The sequence below is a fragment of the Amphibalanus amphitrite genome, unplaced genomic scaffold (assembly GCF_019059575.1).
Source record: "Amphibalanus amphitrite isolate SeventyFive unplaced genomic scaffold, NRLGWU_Aamphi_draft 000067F_arrow, whole genome shotgun sequence".
NCBI lineage: Eukaryota > Metazoa > Arthropoda > Thecostraca > Balanomorpha > Balanidae > Amphibalanus > Amphibalanus amphitrite.
Window position 1 is genome coordinate 461,744 of NW_024881563.1, and position 17,397 is coordinate 479,140.

The following is a 17,397-nucleotide window of genomic DNA, read 5'->3' on the forward strand; positions in this document are numbered from 1 at the left end:
TTATATTCGACAGGGTCGGCAGCATCTGCCTTTGCTTCAGATAAGGATGCCCTCCACTCTTCAGCATATTAAAAGGTACTTTTCCCACGTCATTGCCACCCTCTTCGTGTCACAAGTCACTGCCTTTATCAGTTGCGGTGTCGCACTGCTCAGCTTTATGGCTGCCGCACCTCTTCCTCCTCTACAGATTTTCGAGGCGCCCCTTTCCATAGCTTTAGGGTGCAGCTGCCCCCCTTGCCCCCCTGCTTCCGCCGCCACTGGGCCTGAATACTGTTTTTCAGTCCTATGACGGACCTTGACATTATGATAAAAAAATGTCAGGCTGCATAACGTTACAGTTCGAATCGACGGTGGGCCCCTAGGATAAGAGACGGGGGTGAGATCTCACCCCTTTCACCCCCCTGGCTGCGCCACTGTTATTACCATACGCTGGCACTAGGGGGAGGGGCCCCACATCAGCCGCAGGGCAGTCCGTGCCATGACAGCATGTCTTTTCGGCCGATATTACATCGGTAATATTGATTAAAATCATGATTTTATGGTGCCATTATATAGCTGACAGTCATAAGAAATATATTTCAACTCGAAAACAGCTCGAAATAGCATATCATTTTAAAGAAACGAAACCCCTCCGAAATCCAAAAGCCTATTCGGGTCCATAGAGAAAAACTGTGGTCCCCCGCAATTTCGTCACGAGCGTCGGACCAATCAGCGTCGAGTACTGCTGAGCGCTGATTGGTGAATTTTCCGCTAGCGTGTAAGTACCGCTCGCGGAACAAGAGTTCGTCGACAATCCTCCACAAACGTCTGTCACCATTTTTCGTAATGCTAAACAGCCGGAGCGTACCCCCCTGCCCACGCTGCACGCGCTGCACGCTTACCCCCTGGATGTGTCTCCAACGAAGGCCGTATTCTCCAACAAACTTTTCGAATTATGTCTACTAGGAAAAGGAGTTCCGTAAGTAGGCATGCTGCTCTGAACTGCCTAGGGTATCTTTTTTGCTTGCCATGATAATGGTTATTGTAAGCACGCTGGGCTATGGCGATGTAGGTACCTACCACCTATGTCAATGTCACCGGCTTTTGTCAGTGTGGTGCAGGTTTTCTGATTCGAGGACAAATCACTTTCATTTCTTTCGCTGGCCCGGTCCGCATATTTATTCATGTCACACTTTTTTACCTTACATTTTGTAGAATGCAAATATCTTAAGCTAAATTCGGCACCATGAACGGGGATGACTGCCTTGCAGGGTGACTTTGCCATGCTTCTCAAAAAATGGTTTTGGGACATAGCCAGTGATATTTTACGAAGAATGTAATAAATTTTTGGTATTTATTTACTTTAGGTCTGCAAAACAGAGGGGTAAATAAAAGTCATTCACACGATACTCTAAGACCTCCTGATTTCATTTCTGATACTTATTCCTTCTAGAAACCAATTTAAAAGCACCAGTACACTAGTATCACCAGTATCACCACCAACGGTCCCACCTCCGACCGGAACTGCAGGTGTCTGCGCGGCGCACCCGCTACAAATGGTCCAACCAGGGTTGAGCGAAATTACGGATGATAATAAATTGTAAGGAAAGTGACGTCAAAATAATCGAGGCGGAGCGGTGCAGTGCCGAAGGCAATGCCTTAGGAGAGATTACAGGCAATGGTAAGTCAAATATTTTTAGGTTAAGTGGTTGTGTATCTGGCTTGCCTGATGCATAACCACTTAACCTTAAAATATTTGACTTACCATTGCTTGCAATCTATTCATGCAAGTCACTTTTTCCTTTTCCCCCAGTAGGCAAACATCAGTAGGTAGGTCAGGTTAGGTAAGGTTTGGTTATGTTCTGATCATTTTCTCATGCTCTATTACCTTTGCTAAATATTTTCTCTTTTTTATTCACCGTTTTTCTTGTGCTTTGGTATTATGACGTCATTTTCATAACGTCGAAAACTAATGAATATCCGCATCATTTTTTTCTTTTATAGGGCAGCGTTGTATGTTTCGTTTTTGTCGCGGAAGCGTGCTTTCTTCAGTGTGTATTGTGCAGCAGTGCGGTGAAATGTGCTGGGGTTTTAGTATCTTATTTTACATTTTTGATGCATTTAAGCATCATATCTGAATTCAGGACATCAAATAGTGTAAGAATGTGCATTTCTTCTTGTTAAAATAATATTGCGGACCTAAAGTAAATATTTACCTAAATTTTTTTGGTAAGAGAGGCCGATGAACCTAGCGTTTTCATTGTAGTTAATTCAATCTGGGTGGTGTTTCTCTGGTTATTGCTGCACGCTGCTATTCCAATTCTGCTGATGTCACACTTGTGGTAGTGTTGGAGCAATGGGCTTGTTGATGTCTCCATAGAAACCCAATTTGATACGTGTAATAGCAGCATGCTGCTATCACTGGTGAAACACCACCCTGATTAGTGTTGCAACATCTTATAAAACACTTCGGTATATGTCAAGTTTAGGTCCTAACTACAATTGTGGCGCTTTTGATACAAATATGTAACAACAAAAATTTTAAGTTTTAGGTTAGGTTAGGTTGTGGGCTTGTAGTTTTTAGGTTGTAGGTAGGTAGGTATGTAGGTGTAAGGTTGTTAGGTTGTAGGTTTGTAGGTTGTAGGTTGGTAGGTTATAGGTAAGTAGGTAAGGTTAGTTCAGATGTATTGAATGGTCGGTTTTGCCATGATGAAACAATTAAATATGGTGATGAAATTGACCAATAACATGGCAGTGAGATGTATTTTTACATAACAAAATAGGCCGAAAATATAGAACGAGCTTTCGTCTTACGACATCATCGGGTTCTGGTCCAGGGCTGTCTCATCCCTATCTCCGTAACGTGTCGTGTGCGACCAATGACGTCACGGCATTGCGGCGTTCTGATTGGGCGGCAGCTCTGAATCGCCCGACTGGTGGTCTCCGCTCGACAAGCGCACGTGCGCCGACTAGACATTTGTAGTGGCATTGACGGCAGAAAAAGTGAGGTAATGCAGAGCTCTGAATATACTTGAATAGAGTCTAAGCCGTTAGTAATACCTAAAAACGTCAAATAGATTTCTTGTTCGTCTTGATTTGAGCTTTTATGTGATATAACTTTTACCTTAGTGTCGAGGTTGGCAGCTATGTGGGAGAGCCCTAAAGTTGGGTCATTTTCCATAGGATTGCATTACAGCCGTCCGACCCTTCGTACCAGTGACGTCACGGAAATCGCTGCTTCGGCCTAATGAGCATACCTTCTATATAGGGCCTTGGTTCTGGTCTAGCCGAGGCAATCACATTTGAAAAATTGAAACGGAACCAAATATTCACACGTGCACATTGGCCCAGATGGCTTTTGGAGGTCATGTAGCAACGCGCATTGCGCAATTGAAGCGTACACTTAACAAAATCTAATACAAATATAGGTACAAATAGATACAATATTTAAACAAGAGCAGACCGCAGCACGCTCGCCGTCACATTCCACTATACATCACACACCACACACACATATACCAATATTTGTCCATACAGATATGTGGACTGAGGTCATATAGGCTACACAATTATCCTTACAGTTTTCATAGTATACTACATCGTATACCAGTGGTCATCTAGAACTGGACTACACAAGTGTGTGTGTGAGGGGGGGGGGTTGTGTGTTTGTGTTGGTTGCTTGCATGTTATAACCTAGTGTGTTAAAGGCCAAGAGCTTTGCATTGTGTTCAGGCTGGGCCGAAGGTTTCTTATGTGGATTGATTCTATTATCTTTACTTCTGCGCAATCTTTACCTGTATCCAGAATTTCTATGCGGAAGGAGTTTTTAATGTCATTATTGGAAAGGTCGTTGTCAGAGTGCAAGATATGCTCACCTAGCGGTGTGTCTAGCTTTCTTAGACGTGCGTCACTTAGATGTTCGTTGAATCTGTAGCGAACTGGTCTCGTGCACTCTCCTATGTAGGTTTTAGCACGTTCTGCTGCCTCGCATGGCTTACATGTGATTTTGTATACTGCGTTTCTTGTGCTGCATTTTTTCTCGAGTCCATTGGAACAGGCATGACAATGTCTGTTGCCGGCGGGACAGGGAGGACGGGTGAGTGCTGATGAGATCAATTTCCCTTGAAGTGAGTTTTTGTTCGTCCATACCGGTTTAATAGGGGCTTTAGCCCCACGAAGGATGCCATTGACGCGGCGGACTATTGTCTCGTTAATGTACGGTAGCCTCATATAGACTTGTGAGTTGTGCTGTGCTGTGTTGCGTTTTTCTTTATGTGTTTGTTTGTGACTGTTGTTTCTGTTCTTTTTTATGGTGCTCCTAATCATACTGTCTGGATAGCCGTTTTCCCTGAATAATGTCGTAATAGTGTTGAGGCTGCGCTCCATTGTTTGTAGATCCGATGACACCCGCATGGCTCGCTGGACTTCTGAGTTTAGCACTGCTCTTTTCGTAGACATGGGGTGCGCAGAGGTGAAATGGAGGACGATAGGAGCTGTCATCGGCTTAAAATATAATTTTGTGGAATAAGATCCCGAAGGGTCGACCGTCAGCAAGGTGTCCAGAAAGGCTATCTTCCCCGAAGTTAGTGTGTGCTCTATGGTAAGCTTAATGGCCGGATTGTGACTGTTCATGATGTTAAAGAAATGACTGAGGCGGTCGATACCATAGGTCCAAATTCCAAGAATGTCATCTATATAGCGTACATAGAAGACAGGTAGCTCTGATAGTTTGGCTAGAAAACTTGTCTCAAATGCATGCATGAATGCAATAGCAACAGGAGGTGCTAGGCGGTTGCCCATTGCTATTCCAGAGTTCTGTTTGAAGATTTTAGAGTCAAACCGCACATAGTTGTTGGTGAGTACGTGCGTGAGGAGGGAACGGATGTCAGTAAGAGAGATGTTAAAAGTGTTTATCTTAGCTAAATTGGATTCCAGCAAGCTAATCACTGCGTCTATGCCCTCCTGAATGGGGATACTTCCATAAAGATTACAGACGTCTATGCTGAATATAATGCTTTTGGGGGGCAGGCCATTCGGAAAGGTATCGCGCAGGCGGGTTAGGTAGGTTTGCGTATTGGAGAGGTGGGATGGAACGAATGATAAGAGTTGAGTCAGGATACACTGTAACAGCCATGAAAGCTTATCAAGCGGGTCCCCGCAAGCTGATACGATGGGACGTAGCGGGTTACCGGCTTTGTGCGTCTTAGGTAGGCCATAAAACTCGGCGGTCCTGGAGTGCTGTGGTAGAATTTTTCGCAGGTAGTCATCCGGTATCTTGTCTTTGAGAGTTTTTTTTTTCATGAGAGTTTTGGTTTCTTCTTCCAGTTTTATCGTGGGATTTTTCGTTGTGATTTCATAGTTCTGAATGATGTCTTCTGCTTTGGAAATGTATTCTGTTTTATCCATGAGAACGAGATTTTTACATTTATCCGACTTCTTTATGATGGTTTCATCGTCTTTTTTCAGAATAGCAAGCTCTTGTTTCTGAGAAGGAGTGTACCGGGTGGCCCAAAAAAACGTTCCGAACTTTGGAGGCCTATATCTCAAAGTTGAGTGCAAATAACGAGCCAAAATTCTCATCACGTTTACGTCACTTCTTTGCGCATTAGTATGCCAAATTATAACACTCTATCATCATTTTCAAGCCAGCATTCTTATGTTGAATTAAGTAAGACGTTTTTGCTTTTTTTGCCGATGTTGGACGGTAGTGATGATTGGCTTTAGACGTACCATGTTAGGAAAAAAGAAAAATGGAACACGTGAATGAAACCAGCACGTGTGTTGTTATTTTAAATATTTTTGTCCCACTTATGTGCCGAATATTCCAATACTGAGCCAAAATGGTGTTAATGGATGCCATTCGTTTCAACACTGAGTCCTGTTTCGAGCAGAAGGAGTGGCGCGGTGCATGGGTTACTGTTGATTGCCCTCCCTTCAAGAAGATCAAACAGTAAATCGACCGAATAAGGAAAAAAGCTAAAGGGAATGTGCCACCCTAAGGCCTGAACCATCAGTGAGGCTAGTTGCCAGTAGCAGTCATGGCTGCAGGCCGTGGTACCGAGATGGAAGTGGCCCGTTCACTCACATTTTTTTAGTAAACATCTGAGCAAAAAAGTTATTTTTACATGGCATGCCAGAAACACGAACCATTTAAAAAGTAATTGTCCGAATAACATAATAATAATACAGTTTGCTGAAAATATATGCCGCATTGACTATTGGAAGTTTCAATGTTGTGTCTTTATCACTTTCTGAGAAATGTTGATTTAAAGTTGGGAACGTTTTTTCTGGGCCACCCGGTAGTTGTAATCGGTGTTCTTGTTCTATATTTTCGTTCTATATTTTCGGCCTATTTTGTTATGTAAAAATACATCTCACTGCCATGTTATTGGTCAATTTCATCACCATATTTAGGTTACTTCAGGTTTGATTATGTTTTTTCTTTTGTTTGCGAGACATATAAGTATCATTTTTGGATTCAGGATGTCAAATAATGTAAGAATATGGAAAAAATTATCCATGAAATCTGCTTAGGACTTAAACTTGACATTTACCAACACTTAGGTACGCTTCACATTTACACTAAGTTTCATACAACATCTTACCTTGAAACACTACAAAAATTGATGCAAAAATGACTACCTCAGAGCACATGAACCCTCGCCATTACCACCACGGTCGATCTACATGCTACTTTCAGGTGGTCAGCCTCTCCCATGTGGACAAATGCTGCGCAACAGTTCAGATTTAAATACCATACCTACCATACCATGCCATACCATAATGTATTCAAGAATTTTGTAGGCCACTTGGCCTGAAGGTCCCGTTCTCATCGAGCAGTGCGTGAATCAATCTGGAATTTGGTATCGGATGCCATCCCAGTGGGCATCCAGGCGCGACTTGAACGCGCTCAAGGAAGGAGCAAGGACGACCTTAACGGGGAGAGAGTTCCAGTCACTTATCACTCTCGTGCTGAAGCAGTCTTCTTGTCCTCGATTGTGCTTGTTCCTTGTTCAGCTTCCATGGGTGTCCCCTTGTTCTCCGGTCCAGAGTTGGGGTGAAGAAGTCCTCTTGGCGTACATCTACCTCTCCATGTAGCACCTGGTACGTCTTAATCATGTCTCCGCGTTGTCGTCTGTAGTACAGAGGGGAGATCCAGGAGCCTCAGCCGTTCGGTGTATGGTCTATGCTTTAGGTCGGGTACAAGCTTCGTGGCACGTCTCTGCACACGTTCGACGGCTTTTTGGTCAGCCTTGGAGAAGGGGCCCCAAATGCAGCAGCCATACTCGAGATGGGGCCGGCCTGACGAGAGACTTAAGCAGACATGTGCATTGTGCATGGATCCGAGTGATGGATCTATGATCTCAGTGGATCTCGTGGCAAATTGTAGGTTCGGATCTATGATCCCACCGAATCCGGCGTGAAAAATTTATCCTGGATCTATGATCTCACAGGATCTGACGATAAACCAAAAGCATGGATCTATGATTTGAGTGGATCCCACCATGAACAACATTTGAAACCAGGTTTCCAAGTGTTTCTATGTCAATAAGTGCAATAAAACTATGGATTATCACGTGTTATCACATAAAAGCACTAAATAAGAACGTTTGTGAGTTGCAACGAGTGATCTTTTGGGATTTCTGTGTTGACCAAAAATAAATGAGGATCTTTGATCCCACTGGATCATAAGCAAAAATACTAGACTAGGATCTATGATCCCTACGGATCTCTCGACAAATTAAAGAACTGGATCCATGATCCCGACGGATCCGAGATCAGGATCCGTGGGATCAGATCCCATATCCATTTTCTCGGATCCATGCACATGTCTGGACTTAAGTAGCAGGGGGAGAGTGTCACAGTTGATGGCTCTGAATGACTTGCGTGTCAAGGCCAGTACTTGAGACGCTTTTGCTACTGCAGTTGCCGCCTGTTTTCTGAATTTTAGGTCGTTGTCAATGTGCACCCCAAGATCTCTCTCTGAATCTGTCTCGTTGAGTTGTAGGGCGTTGAGCGTGTACGTGTACGGCCCTCCAGCAAAAGAGAGGTTGGTTAGCCTATGTGCTTTTGGTGTAATAACTTTGAATGACAGAGACAGTCCTGTTAAATGACTCAATAGAAATGAGAAGAGGACTCGTGCACACATTTCGGCAGTGGTTTTCCACAGCCATTAGACGTATTCATCAACGCAGATCGATTATTGTGATGTTGGCAACCAACCACTTAATACCTGGAGGGCCGTACCTTGGGTTGCGACTGCCAATGTGGAGAACGGTGCACTTGTCTGCATTAAGCTTTGACATTTGATGTAGTTTTGGTGGTTTATGATGCATCAGTTTAAACTAGTGGTATGTTTTATGTAAGGGCATCATATTAGCTGAAAAAATGTCCCTCATGTTAGGCTTTCAGCCAATATTTTTACAGTAGACAAAGTTGTTCTCATTCAAGCGAAGGAAATAGAATTGATTGTCGAGTTCAATGCAGTTCTTCAGTACATAACCTAACCTAACCTAACCTAACCTACTGATTTTTGCCTACCGGGCATAAATAAACCTAACCTAGCCTAACCTAACCTACTGATATTTGCCTACCGGGGATCCTAACCTAACCTAACCTAACCAAACCTAACCTAACCTTCTGGTTTTTGCCTACTGGGGATAAAGAAATAGTAGCAGGAATAGATTGCAGGCAATAGTTATTAGTAAATCAAATATTTTCAGGTTAAGTGGTTATTCATCTGGCTTCAGGCCTTCGGCCCAGAGCCAGATACACAACCACTTTAAAAATATATGATTTACTATTGATCGTGATGAGTAATCTCTCCTAAGGCATTGCCTACTGCAATGCACTGCTTCGCTCCGAGCACAGGGCAACACTTTGCCTTACAGGTTGCACTAGAATACCATTTTCCTCCAAAAATGTTATATTGAGATGTCATGTATACTAATATCCGATGGCCTACATCCTTCACCACTTTTTTTCTACCATGGAATATCCGAGACTGAAGTGAAAAGTGCGAAGTGACTAAAAACACCATTATGTAACCAGAAATGCCATTTGTGGTGCGAACTGAGCCTAATTTAGTACAAAAACAATCATTTTAAGGTGCTGAAAACAAAAATCCTGAAAAAATACTAAGGAACTGCGGACTGTTCGTGACCCACAACCGCCAATTCAGGGGGGGGGGGCAAGCTGCCCCGACGGTTCCTAGCCCTATGAAAAGTTGTGGGGCAGCGCCCCCACGGCCCCAGAGTTGTGGGGGCACGCTGCCCCCACTGACCCTCAGCTCCCGCGCCCATGACCACAAAGTTCAGGCCCATGGCCCGGCGTCGAGCTCAAATTCAGACTCGGCAATGTTGATGGTGTTTGTTTGTTTGTTTTGTTGGGTTAGGCCCTTTCGGTCGACAAGACCATTGCAGAGCCGGAAGGATGATAGGAATTAGGGGGAGACATTGGTCTGGGCAGGCACCCTAGTGAGTCACCGGGGCTGAGCCCGTCCAGAGGACAGGCCACCCAGCCCCAAGGCACTTACTGCACCCGGCTACGGGGTGCGCTCCCTCAGGAGCAGCGGTGCCGCTCCAAGGGAGCAGCCCGCATGAGATAAAGTTGCCTGTCCAGCCCGGAGGGGGGTTGCGGCGTGGAGGAGAAGGATTTCAGTATCCTGAGGATAGAAGCATGGAAAGGTGGGTTGATGGTGTGTCCGAGTTCAGACAAGCTGAGCTTATGCTGGGTTCAGCTAGGACGATTGAAGAGGTATCCTGTTGGGCTAAATGCCGGACAATCTCAAGCTCTAATTTTGCATTTAATGCTTAATTATCCTACTATGTTGAGTGAAAACTACCCATGTGTCATTAAGTATAACTTCAAATAGTGGGTTTAGTTAGTGACATATGGTGGAGCATTAAGGGTTTTAGAGGTTCACATGCACTCCCCAAATGAATAAAGCACCTTCTCAAGATAACGTTTGAAACACTTCAAAAACAAGTACAGGTAAGGGGAAATGTGTCTTCCTCTGTTAACCCTCGCCCGTATAGGGGGGAGGGGTCGAACAGACCCCACCCCCTTCGGTTTTTTTTGCGAATAACTCGCGTAAAAACGGCGACGTACCTAACTTTCAATGTCCTCGAGTTAATCAATCAATTTTGCATCTACCCTTAAACTTTAATTACCCTGACCCAAGTGACCTTTGACTTGTGACCTATTTCTCGAGACCATGTTTGGCCGGGATCGCGATTCGGCGTATGTTGGCTCGCATTAGCCGCGCGTTTGCAGTCTTTTCGTGGTTTCAAGCGTTCAAACGTGATATGATGTTGGTCCCATGCATTTGGATGGGTGTGAAGGTCACCTAAAGGTCAGGTCAGGTCATTGACCTTTGATGACCTCAGTTCACTTTTTCGAGTTTTACATGTTTCTAGCCTATTTTTTTGGAGCTGAACTCGAATTCAGCAACCATTTGAACATTTACGAAGTACTTTTGGTGCCTTCGTAACATGTTACGAAGCTGTCAGAGGTGGTTGACACGTACTACGAATACCCGGCAGGACCACTACTGGTGGACCTGACCCGACCTGGCCTAAATGCATGAAGACATCTTCTGGGATCAACACTAACACGATATGCGTGATCAGCACCCCGAAAAAGCTCAGCCACACTTACGACGCTCTAACAGGTCCCAATTTTCCCGACTTTGGGGTCATTGACCTGACCTGGAAGGTCAACCATTAACCAATGACCTAGGACCTTAAATTGGGTATCATTGTCTTCCTCTCGTCACGGGCAGCATGCTCGTTATTTTTTCGCGAAGCTCTAGCTCGATCAGCGGCCAAACGGCAATGGGGGCAACGGTCAACGGACCCCCCCCCCCCCCGTATACGTTCGCGGCTGACAAAACGCCAATACGGGCGAGGTTTAAATCCATATACATTAAGGAATGAGACAAGAAAGCTCCTGGTTAATAGTGTTAACCCGCGCCCCAGTGGCGGTCTCACCCAACTTCGCCCTAGTGGGGGGGGGGGGGCATATGTTACCACCCACCTCTAACTCAAAAACTAAGAGGGATAGAAACACGCAGTAAAATGCAGTCGATAGCTCTCAATGCGTACGTTTGAAAGTATTTCAGTCATTTTTCATCTTAGAGCAATATTGGGGTCACCAGAGGTCATCAAAGGTCAAAATTTGCCAATGGTCATTATATTTTTCAGAAAACATGCCGTTTTCTCAGGAACTATGGTAGCTACAAAAACGCATGGGAAAGCAATCGATAGCTTTTGAACTCTTCTTTTGATAAGTTCATAATCGAAATAATTTTCATAATCGAAATTGACCTCAGGTCAACGGTTTAGCTCCAGAGGACAAAAACTCCAAAAATAGCTGTTTTTTCCAAAAGTGTTTTTCGACAATAACTTTCGACTACAAAAAGCCACGACATTTCTATTGCCAGAATGGTGTTCCTCTCGCCGAGACGCGTCGAATGAACTATAATTTGACCTTAAAAGGTCAACTTGAAAATTTGACTTTAGGTCAAGGTCATGACCCGCCCGGAAAAGGTCATGTTGCATTTCAGTCGATGCGTCGCGGCAGGACAAACACAATGAGACCATCCCCAGCGTTTTATCTCTTTCCAATCGCGAGTTATTGGCAAAAATTTGTTTGTAGCCTCAAATGACCTCGGATGACCTTTCTAGAGGCTATCAGCAAAAATGACACCCTGGTCATCACGAGTGGTCCAAGTCATTGTGAAATATTTGGACTGTTCCTATGCGTACATACGGATCTAGAGGCATTTTCATTTTTCTCCATTGACTTGTAATGGAAAGGTCACGCCACTGACCTGACCTTAGGTCACGGATATAAAAAATCTGTGATATACAAATCCTAGGCGCCCATAACATCATGCGATCCACCAAGTTTAACACCTTTCTGACAAACACTGCAGGCTGGACATGATTGCAAACTTTTTTTTTAGGCTTGGTCAGTTAATTTGACCTGGTGACCTGACCTGACATGACCTGGGGTCAAAAATTTCACACTGTCCAAAATTGATGTACCAAAAGCTACTCCAAGCGACGCGGCGCTACGCGCCGCGGTTTTTTATTTACACGCAAAAAACGCGACCAGGGTGGTAACATATGCCCCCGCCCCCCACTGGGGGCGAAGGTTAATGAACTATGAAGAAGCTTCAGCAATTAAGAAGCTTCTGAAATCTCTCAAGCTGAAGTTGATTACACTCAGTGTTGTTATGATCATTCCTCAGTTTTCTGACAAGAATCACACATTTGGCCATGGCAAACGTTGAAAATACCTTTTTCTTTAAGAAAGTGCCTAATGACAATCTTATTTTCCAACAAATTTGCAATTAAAACCAACCAGTACACAATACAGAACACGTGCCTTTGAATGCGAATAAAAATGTGATATCATATCGATTTCTCCTACATGTTAACCCTCGCCGGCACAGGCCATTTTGACTCTGGTTGGCAGAGTTTTTCACGTTTGCCCCAAGGTCACTCAATCATCAAAGCAATATTTCAGTTTTTCAGCATAGGAACTTTGAGAATGTTTATTTTTGGACGCCATTTAATTGCGTCCCAGAAAAGCTATTTCTGGCACCTAAAAGCTGACTCGTCCCAAAATTGGTCCTCAGCACCTATTTGGTGGATACCAGCACCAATCATGGAAAATGACCTTAAATAGCTGTTTCTGGCACCTATTCATCGGTACGCCTTACTCTTTTTTCTGAATCTGGCACCTAAATGCTGAGCGTAGCACCAATCTAGTAGAAAAATGAACTACTGGCTGGTAGAATCATGTTGTTCTGGTATAATGACCCCTGGAGTCTAGCCTAAAGGTTGCCAGTGCAGCTACACTCTAAGACAGCCCCGCAGTGATCTCAGCATTGTATATGACGTTTAAGTAAGCAAATAATATTGATTTGTTTGAAAAAACAATGTCATTTAAATATTTAAAAGTATTTATTTGTAATGTTTAAAGGGAAACATTTTTGTGAGTAATTGTCTTGATTTTGACCATTAAAACGGGTATTGTATTTTTTGACGTCATCAAATAGCTCCAAAAAAGAAATGTAATGTTTTCATTCCGTTCAAGGCCGCTGAAGAAACGCGGGATCTTGCGTGGGACATTGTCCGTTGTTAGCCGCGCAGAGTTGTGCCGTGGTTGTGCCTTTTTCATCCGTTTCTTACTTATGTCATATGTGTGCATGAAGCTTTGATTTTGTTTTTGGTTATTGTGTGGCCGGTCAGTCAAACGCCCCTGTAGAAACCGGATGCTGCGTTTGATCGAGATTGAGTCAGACGATGATTGCAGAAAGCTAATAATATTGAAAAGAGGGCCGGTTGCGTGGCATGTCTGTTCAGAGTTGACATTTTGCTTTACTCCAGTTTATGACCTGAGAGCCTGGCTGGAAGTGACGGATCCAAACTTTTCACGTTAAAATGGCTGAGGGTGCAATAATCTCTAGTCTCTTCTCTACATAGCGGGCTGGTATAGGAGCGTCTTGCTATGCTGCACCATAGCTGGCTAGTGATTTTCTTTTGGCTAGAAATGGCATTAATCATTATCTCCACTGGCGAAAATGGCACTTGACATCACCGAATACAACGTTCATGTTGTTAGGATACATAAAATCAGGAAGATTACGCGAATTAGGTAAGCAAACGTGGAATAAAATAGGTGCTGGATGTTTTGGTTTTGGTGCTGAATCAGCAAAAAGCAAATACGGAGTTCAACTAGACGATCTGGCAACTTTAGGCTGTGTGGAAGCATTTAGGTGCCAGATTCAGATATTAGGGTCGAATAAGCATTTTGGGGCTGATCAGCAATTAGGTGCCAGAAACAGCTTTTTAGGGACCAGAAACAAATATTCCCCTTTATTTTTTAGTTTTCTTTACTTATGTCTGGGGGGGGGGGGCAAAAGATAGTATGGCCCCTCTTTGACCGTCTTGGGGGGGGGGGGACATGGCCCCGTTGGCCCCCTTGGATCCGCCCTTGATTCTATAGCTCTTTTATAACTCTTTCTGAGTGATGACTCAGCTTTAACCTAAGATCAACGGTATTACGTTTGTTTTACCGCAATAGTAGTTTTCTGGTCATAATGCGTCAGACAAACTAGGCATAATTTGAACTCACAGGTGTCGATTTGTATACTTTTGGGTGTGCCCGGGCACCCCCAATGCTGAGTTGGGCACCCCCCCCCCCAAGGGGCTCTGGGCACCCACAACCAAAGTTGGTACCTACTGGCATCACTGTTACGATTCTTTGAACGCATTGTTTTCTCTAATTCATAGGCGCGGGGGAAGGGCGGGGGGGGGCGCAGTGGGGACAGTTTATCCCCTCCCCACTTTGGGGCCGTGGGGGCGGTGCCCTACAGCTTTAAGACGGGATATCTCACTTTTTTTGCGAATGTTTTCTTTTTTGATGAAAATGCCAAGGGATGAAAAATAAGTAGCCTAAAACCGGCGAGAAAACTAGGTTTAGGGGTACCCTAGGTTCATTTTAATTATGGTGTGCCCCCCCCCCGTCTGAAAGTTGTTCCCCTGCTCTAATTACCGTACATCAGAGGCCTGTTTCACTAACAAATAAAACTTGTATTTACAAAGAAAAAGCTTGAGTTTACAAGAAATAATTACCAACATTTGAGATTTGGATTTCACGAAAACTTTGAGCATGAATTTTGAGTTTAAAATTTGCAAACTTTTTTACAAGAAAAAGTTTGCTAGAAAACATGGGAATCGCAAACTTTCTGTTTCACGAAGACCAGAAACTTGAAAGAAAACATCGTAATTACAAACCTGAAATTCCAGTGGTCCTGACGCTCGGAATTTTGATACTTTTTGTGCAATAATGCAAAACAGTCATATATTTAGAACAACTATGCTTTGTTGAGTCGTTTCATGCTCAATTTTTACTTAGCACACACCCTAAGAAGCAAAAAAATCGGTATTAGAATATCGTCATGTTTTGTCATTCGCGCGCCATAATTGCATTCAACAGTCTTCTGCTGTCAAATGTTTTGTGTGTTATTTTCTTTCAATAATAGGACAATGTGAACTATCATTTATATCTTTTTCCAACAGCATCATTATTTATGATTTAATTAGGCAGCTTTTGACATGAATACTAGACAATATTTGATACAAAGAAGCAATATCTTTAACATGCTATAGTTCTTGATTAAAAACATTTTTACTGTTTACAAGTTTATTTGCAAACATTTTTTTATCGGAGGTGCCACTGGCGATGAAGCTTAGTGAAATCGGACTTTACGTAGTTGGTAAAAATACTTATGAATTGTAAACTACAAACACTTGTAAATACAAGTTTTTAGCGTTTTTAGTGAAACAGGCCTCAGAATGCGTTGTAAAAAATAGACACAATTTTTCGCTTTATTTATACCAGACAGCAGCGTTTGGTAGCCATCGACGCATTCGTGCCGCGTCAATGGGTTTTCGGTTCCGGACGTCCTGAAGTTTTGCTTTGAGTGGCGAGATATTCTTTTGGTCCGAAATATCATGGCTCGCGCACCAACGGGGATCCGCATTCCGCGCCAACTTCACACCGACGGGGGGCGGATACCTGCTCCCCGTGACATCTCGAGAACGAAGCAAGATAGAAACAAGCGATAAATGGCATGGGATACAGACGGACAAAGTCTACAATTTTTACTGAGGTCATTTTAAGGTCAGGTAAAAATGACGTCACAGGGGTAAACAAGTCAAAATAGCGGCGCTTAAAGGGAGATAATGACCTTTTTCCACAAAGTCTGAGTTAGGACCATTTTCTGACAAAACAACAAGTTATAATGTAAATTAAAACCATTTTGCTCAATTCGGTACCTTGCCGCAAATATCTCAACTTGAAGTCACGTTAGCGGGGAGCGCTGAAAATGACCGTTGAATAAGTACTTACATCACTTTTTGGTACTTGCATGTAATTTTGTAAAATGAGCGTATTCCTTACATTTGATCTTCATCACATCTAGTTAGTTAATGGTCGTCTATAGTGCCTTCAAAAGATATTCATGGTTTGGGGGTGGTTTATGTCTAAATTTACGCAACTATTTTTCCTGTTCATCATCTGACGCCATATGCTGCTATTTTAGTAGCAACGACTCAATTTTGAATCGGTCCCGCCGACTGCACAATAAAAGAAGATAGATACAACACTTTTGCGGCATCACTGAAAAACTTATGCAGTACTGTTATCAAAATTCTCATAACACCGTTCGACAAACCTGAAGTCTTTTTGAAATAAATATCCTTGTATTTTTCGCTTCAGGCTCTGACGCCAAAATAATGAATTTCGTAGTCGCAATCGCAAGATTTGGCTGCGTTTCTGGCGCATGCCGTTCATTTGTGGCGCAAAATAATACTTGGAAACAAAGAAGAGTAGGCACTATGTACCCCCGAATTAGAATCTAATTAATTCTAAACCGAATTAACTCTAATTCAAATTAGAATCCTTACAACCAAGCAACGACAAGGCGATAACATAAACAAAAACCCAAGCGTCGCTGTTTGAAACAAAAGCGCCATATACTGCGACTTTTTTATAGAGAAGGACAACGCATTTCGGTGAGTGTTACAAGTACTGCAAGTACTGCTTCTTTTTTGCAAAAATAAAAACCTTTTTCACATACGAAAATGTGCTAGGAAATTTTCATATTTTATAGAAACTACAGTAGAAATAGTATAGATGTCGAGTAATTTTTATTTAAGAAAAAAGAAAGCTCATTATCTCCCTTTAAGGTAGACAGTTTTCTCACGAATAACGATTGAAGTACCAATGTCTGTCATACCCACACCGAGTGGCTGATTGCTTTGAAAATTTCACCTATTGATAAGGCCAACAGTTTGTACAAAATGTAGGTATCTCTCGAAACTTCGATACCGGTGACGTAAGGTCAGGTCAATTTTGCCACCTCCCCATTACCTATAATGGGACAATTCTATATAATTCTATATAATTGGGATAATTCTTCGGAATGCTTGAGACGAGGCATTAGTATCACGGATGTTAGAGTTGAGTAGAGTTTAGATGTTAGTTTCACAATATTTCGGCCAGTTACTTCTCCGGCCGTCGTCAGTTCAAGGGCGGTCGCAGACTTAGCGTTGGGGGGGGGGGGGCAACTTGGCAAAGGGGCCACTGCGCTGACCCGGGGGGCCCGGTACTAGCTTAACTCGCGAGTTGCTGGGGGGGGGGGGGGCGTTAAACGCCCCCCCCCCACTTTTTTCGCCGGGCCATAGAATAAAAACCGCGCTGCGGCGCGGCGCGCAAAATTTTGGGTACCTGTAGGTACCTTTGGGTACCTGTAGATTGAAGTTTATTGTGACAAAGTTTCAAAAAAATCGGTTGGAAAATTTTTGAGATATCAAGGTTTTAGTGACGTCATGATTTCTG

General features: G+C 43.3%; 1 protein-coding gene across 2 annotated transcripts in view; it reads left to right on the plus strand.

Moving 5' to 3' along the window:
• Positions 1 to 836: 836 nt before the first annotated feature.
• LOC122378894 (protein strawberry notch homolog 1-like) overlaps positions 837 to 17,397 on the plus strand; it is a 550,127-nt gene continuing 533,566 nt past the window's right edge. Inside the window, exon 1 of one of the 2 annotated variants that reach the window (XM_043360535.1) lies at positions 837 to 958. In XM_043360535.1, coding sequence (XP_043216470.1) covers positions 935 to 958 — 24 coding nt within the window. In that variant the 5' untranslated portion in view covers positions 837 to 934. The remainder of the gene's footprint in view (positions 959 to 17,397) is intronic. The other variant, XR_006256101.1, reaches the window with a different exon arrangement.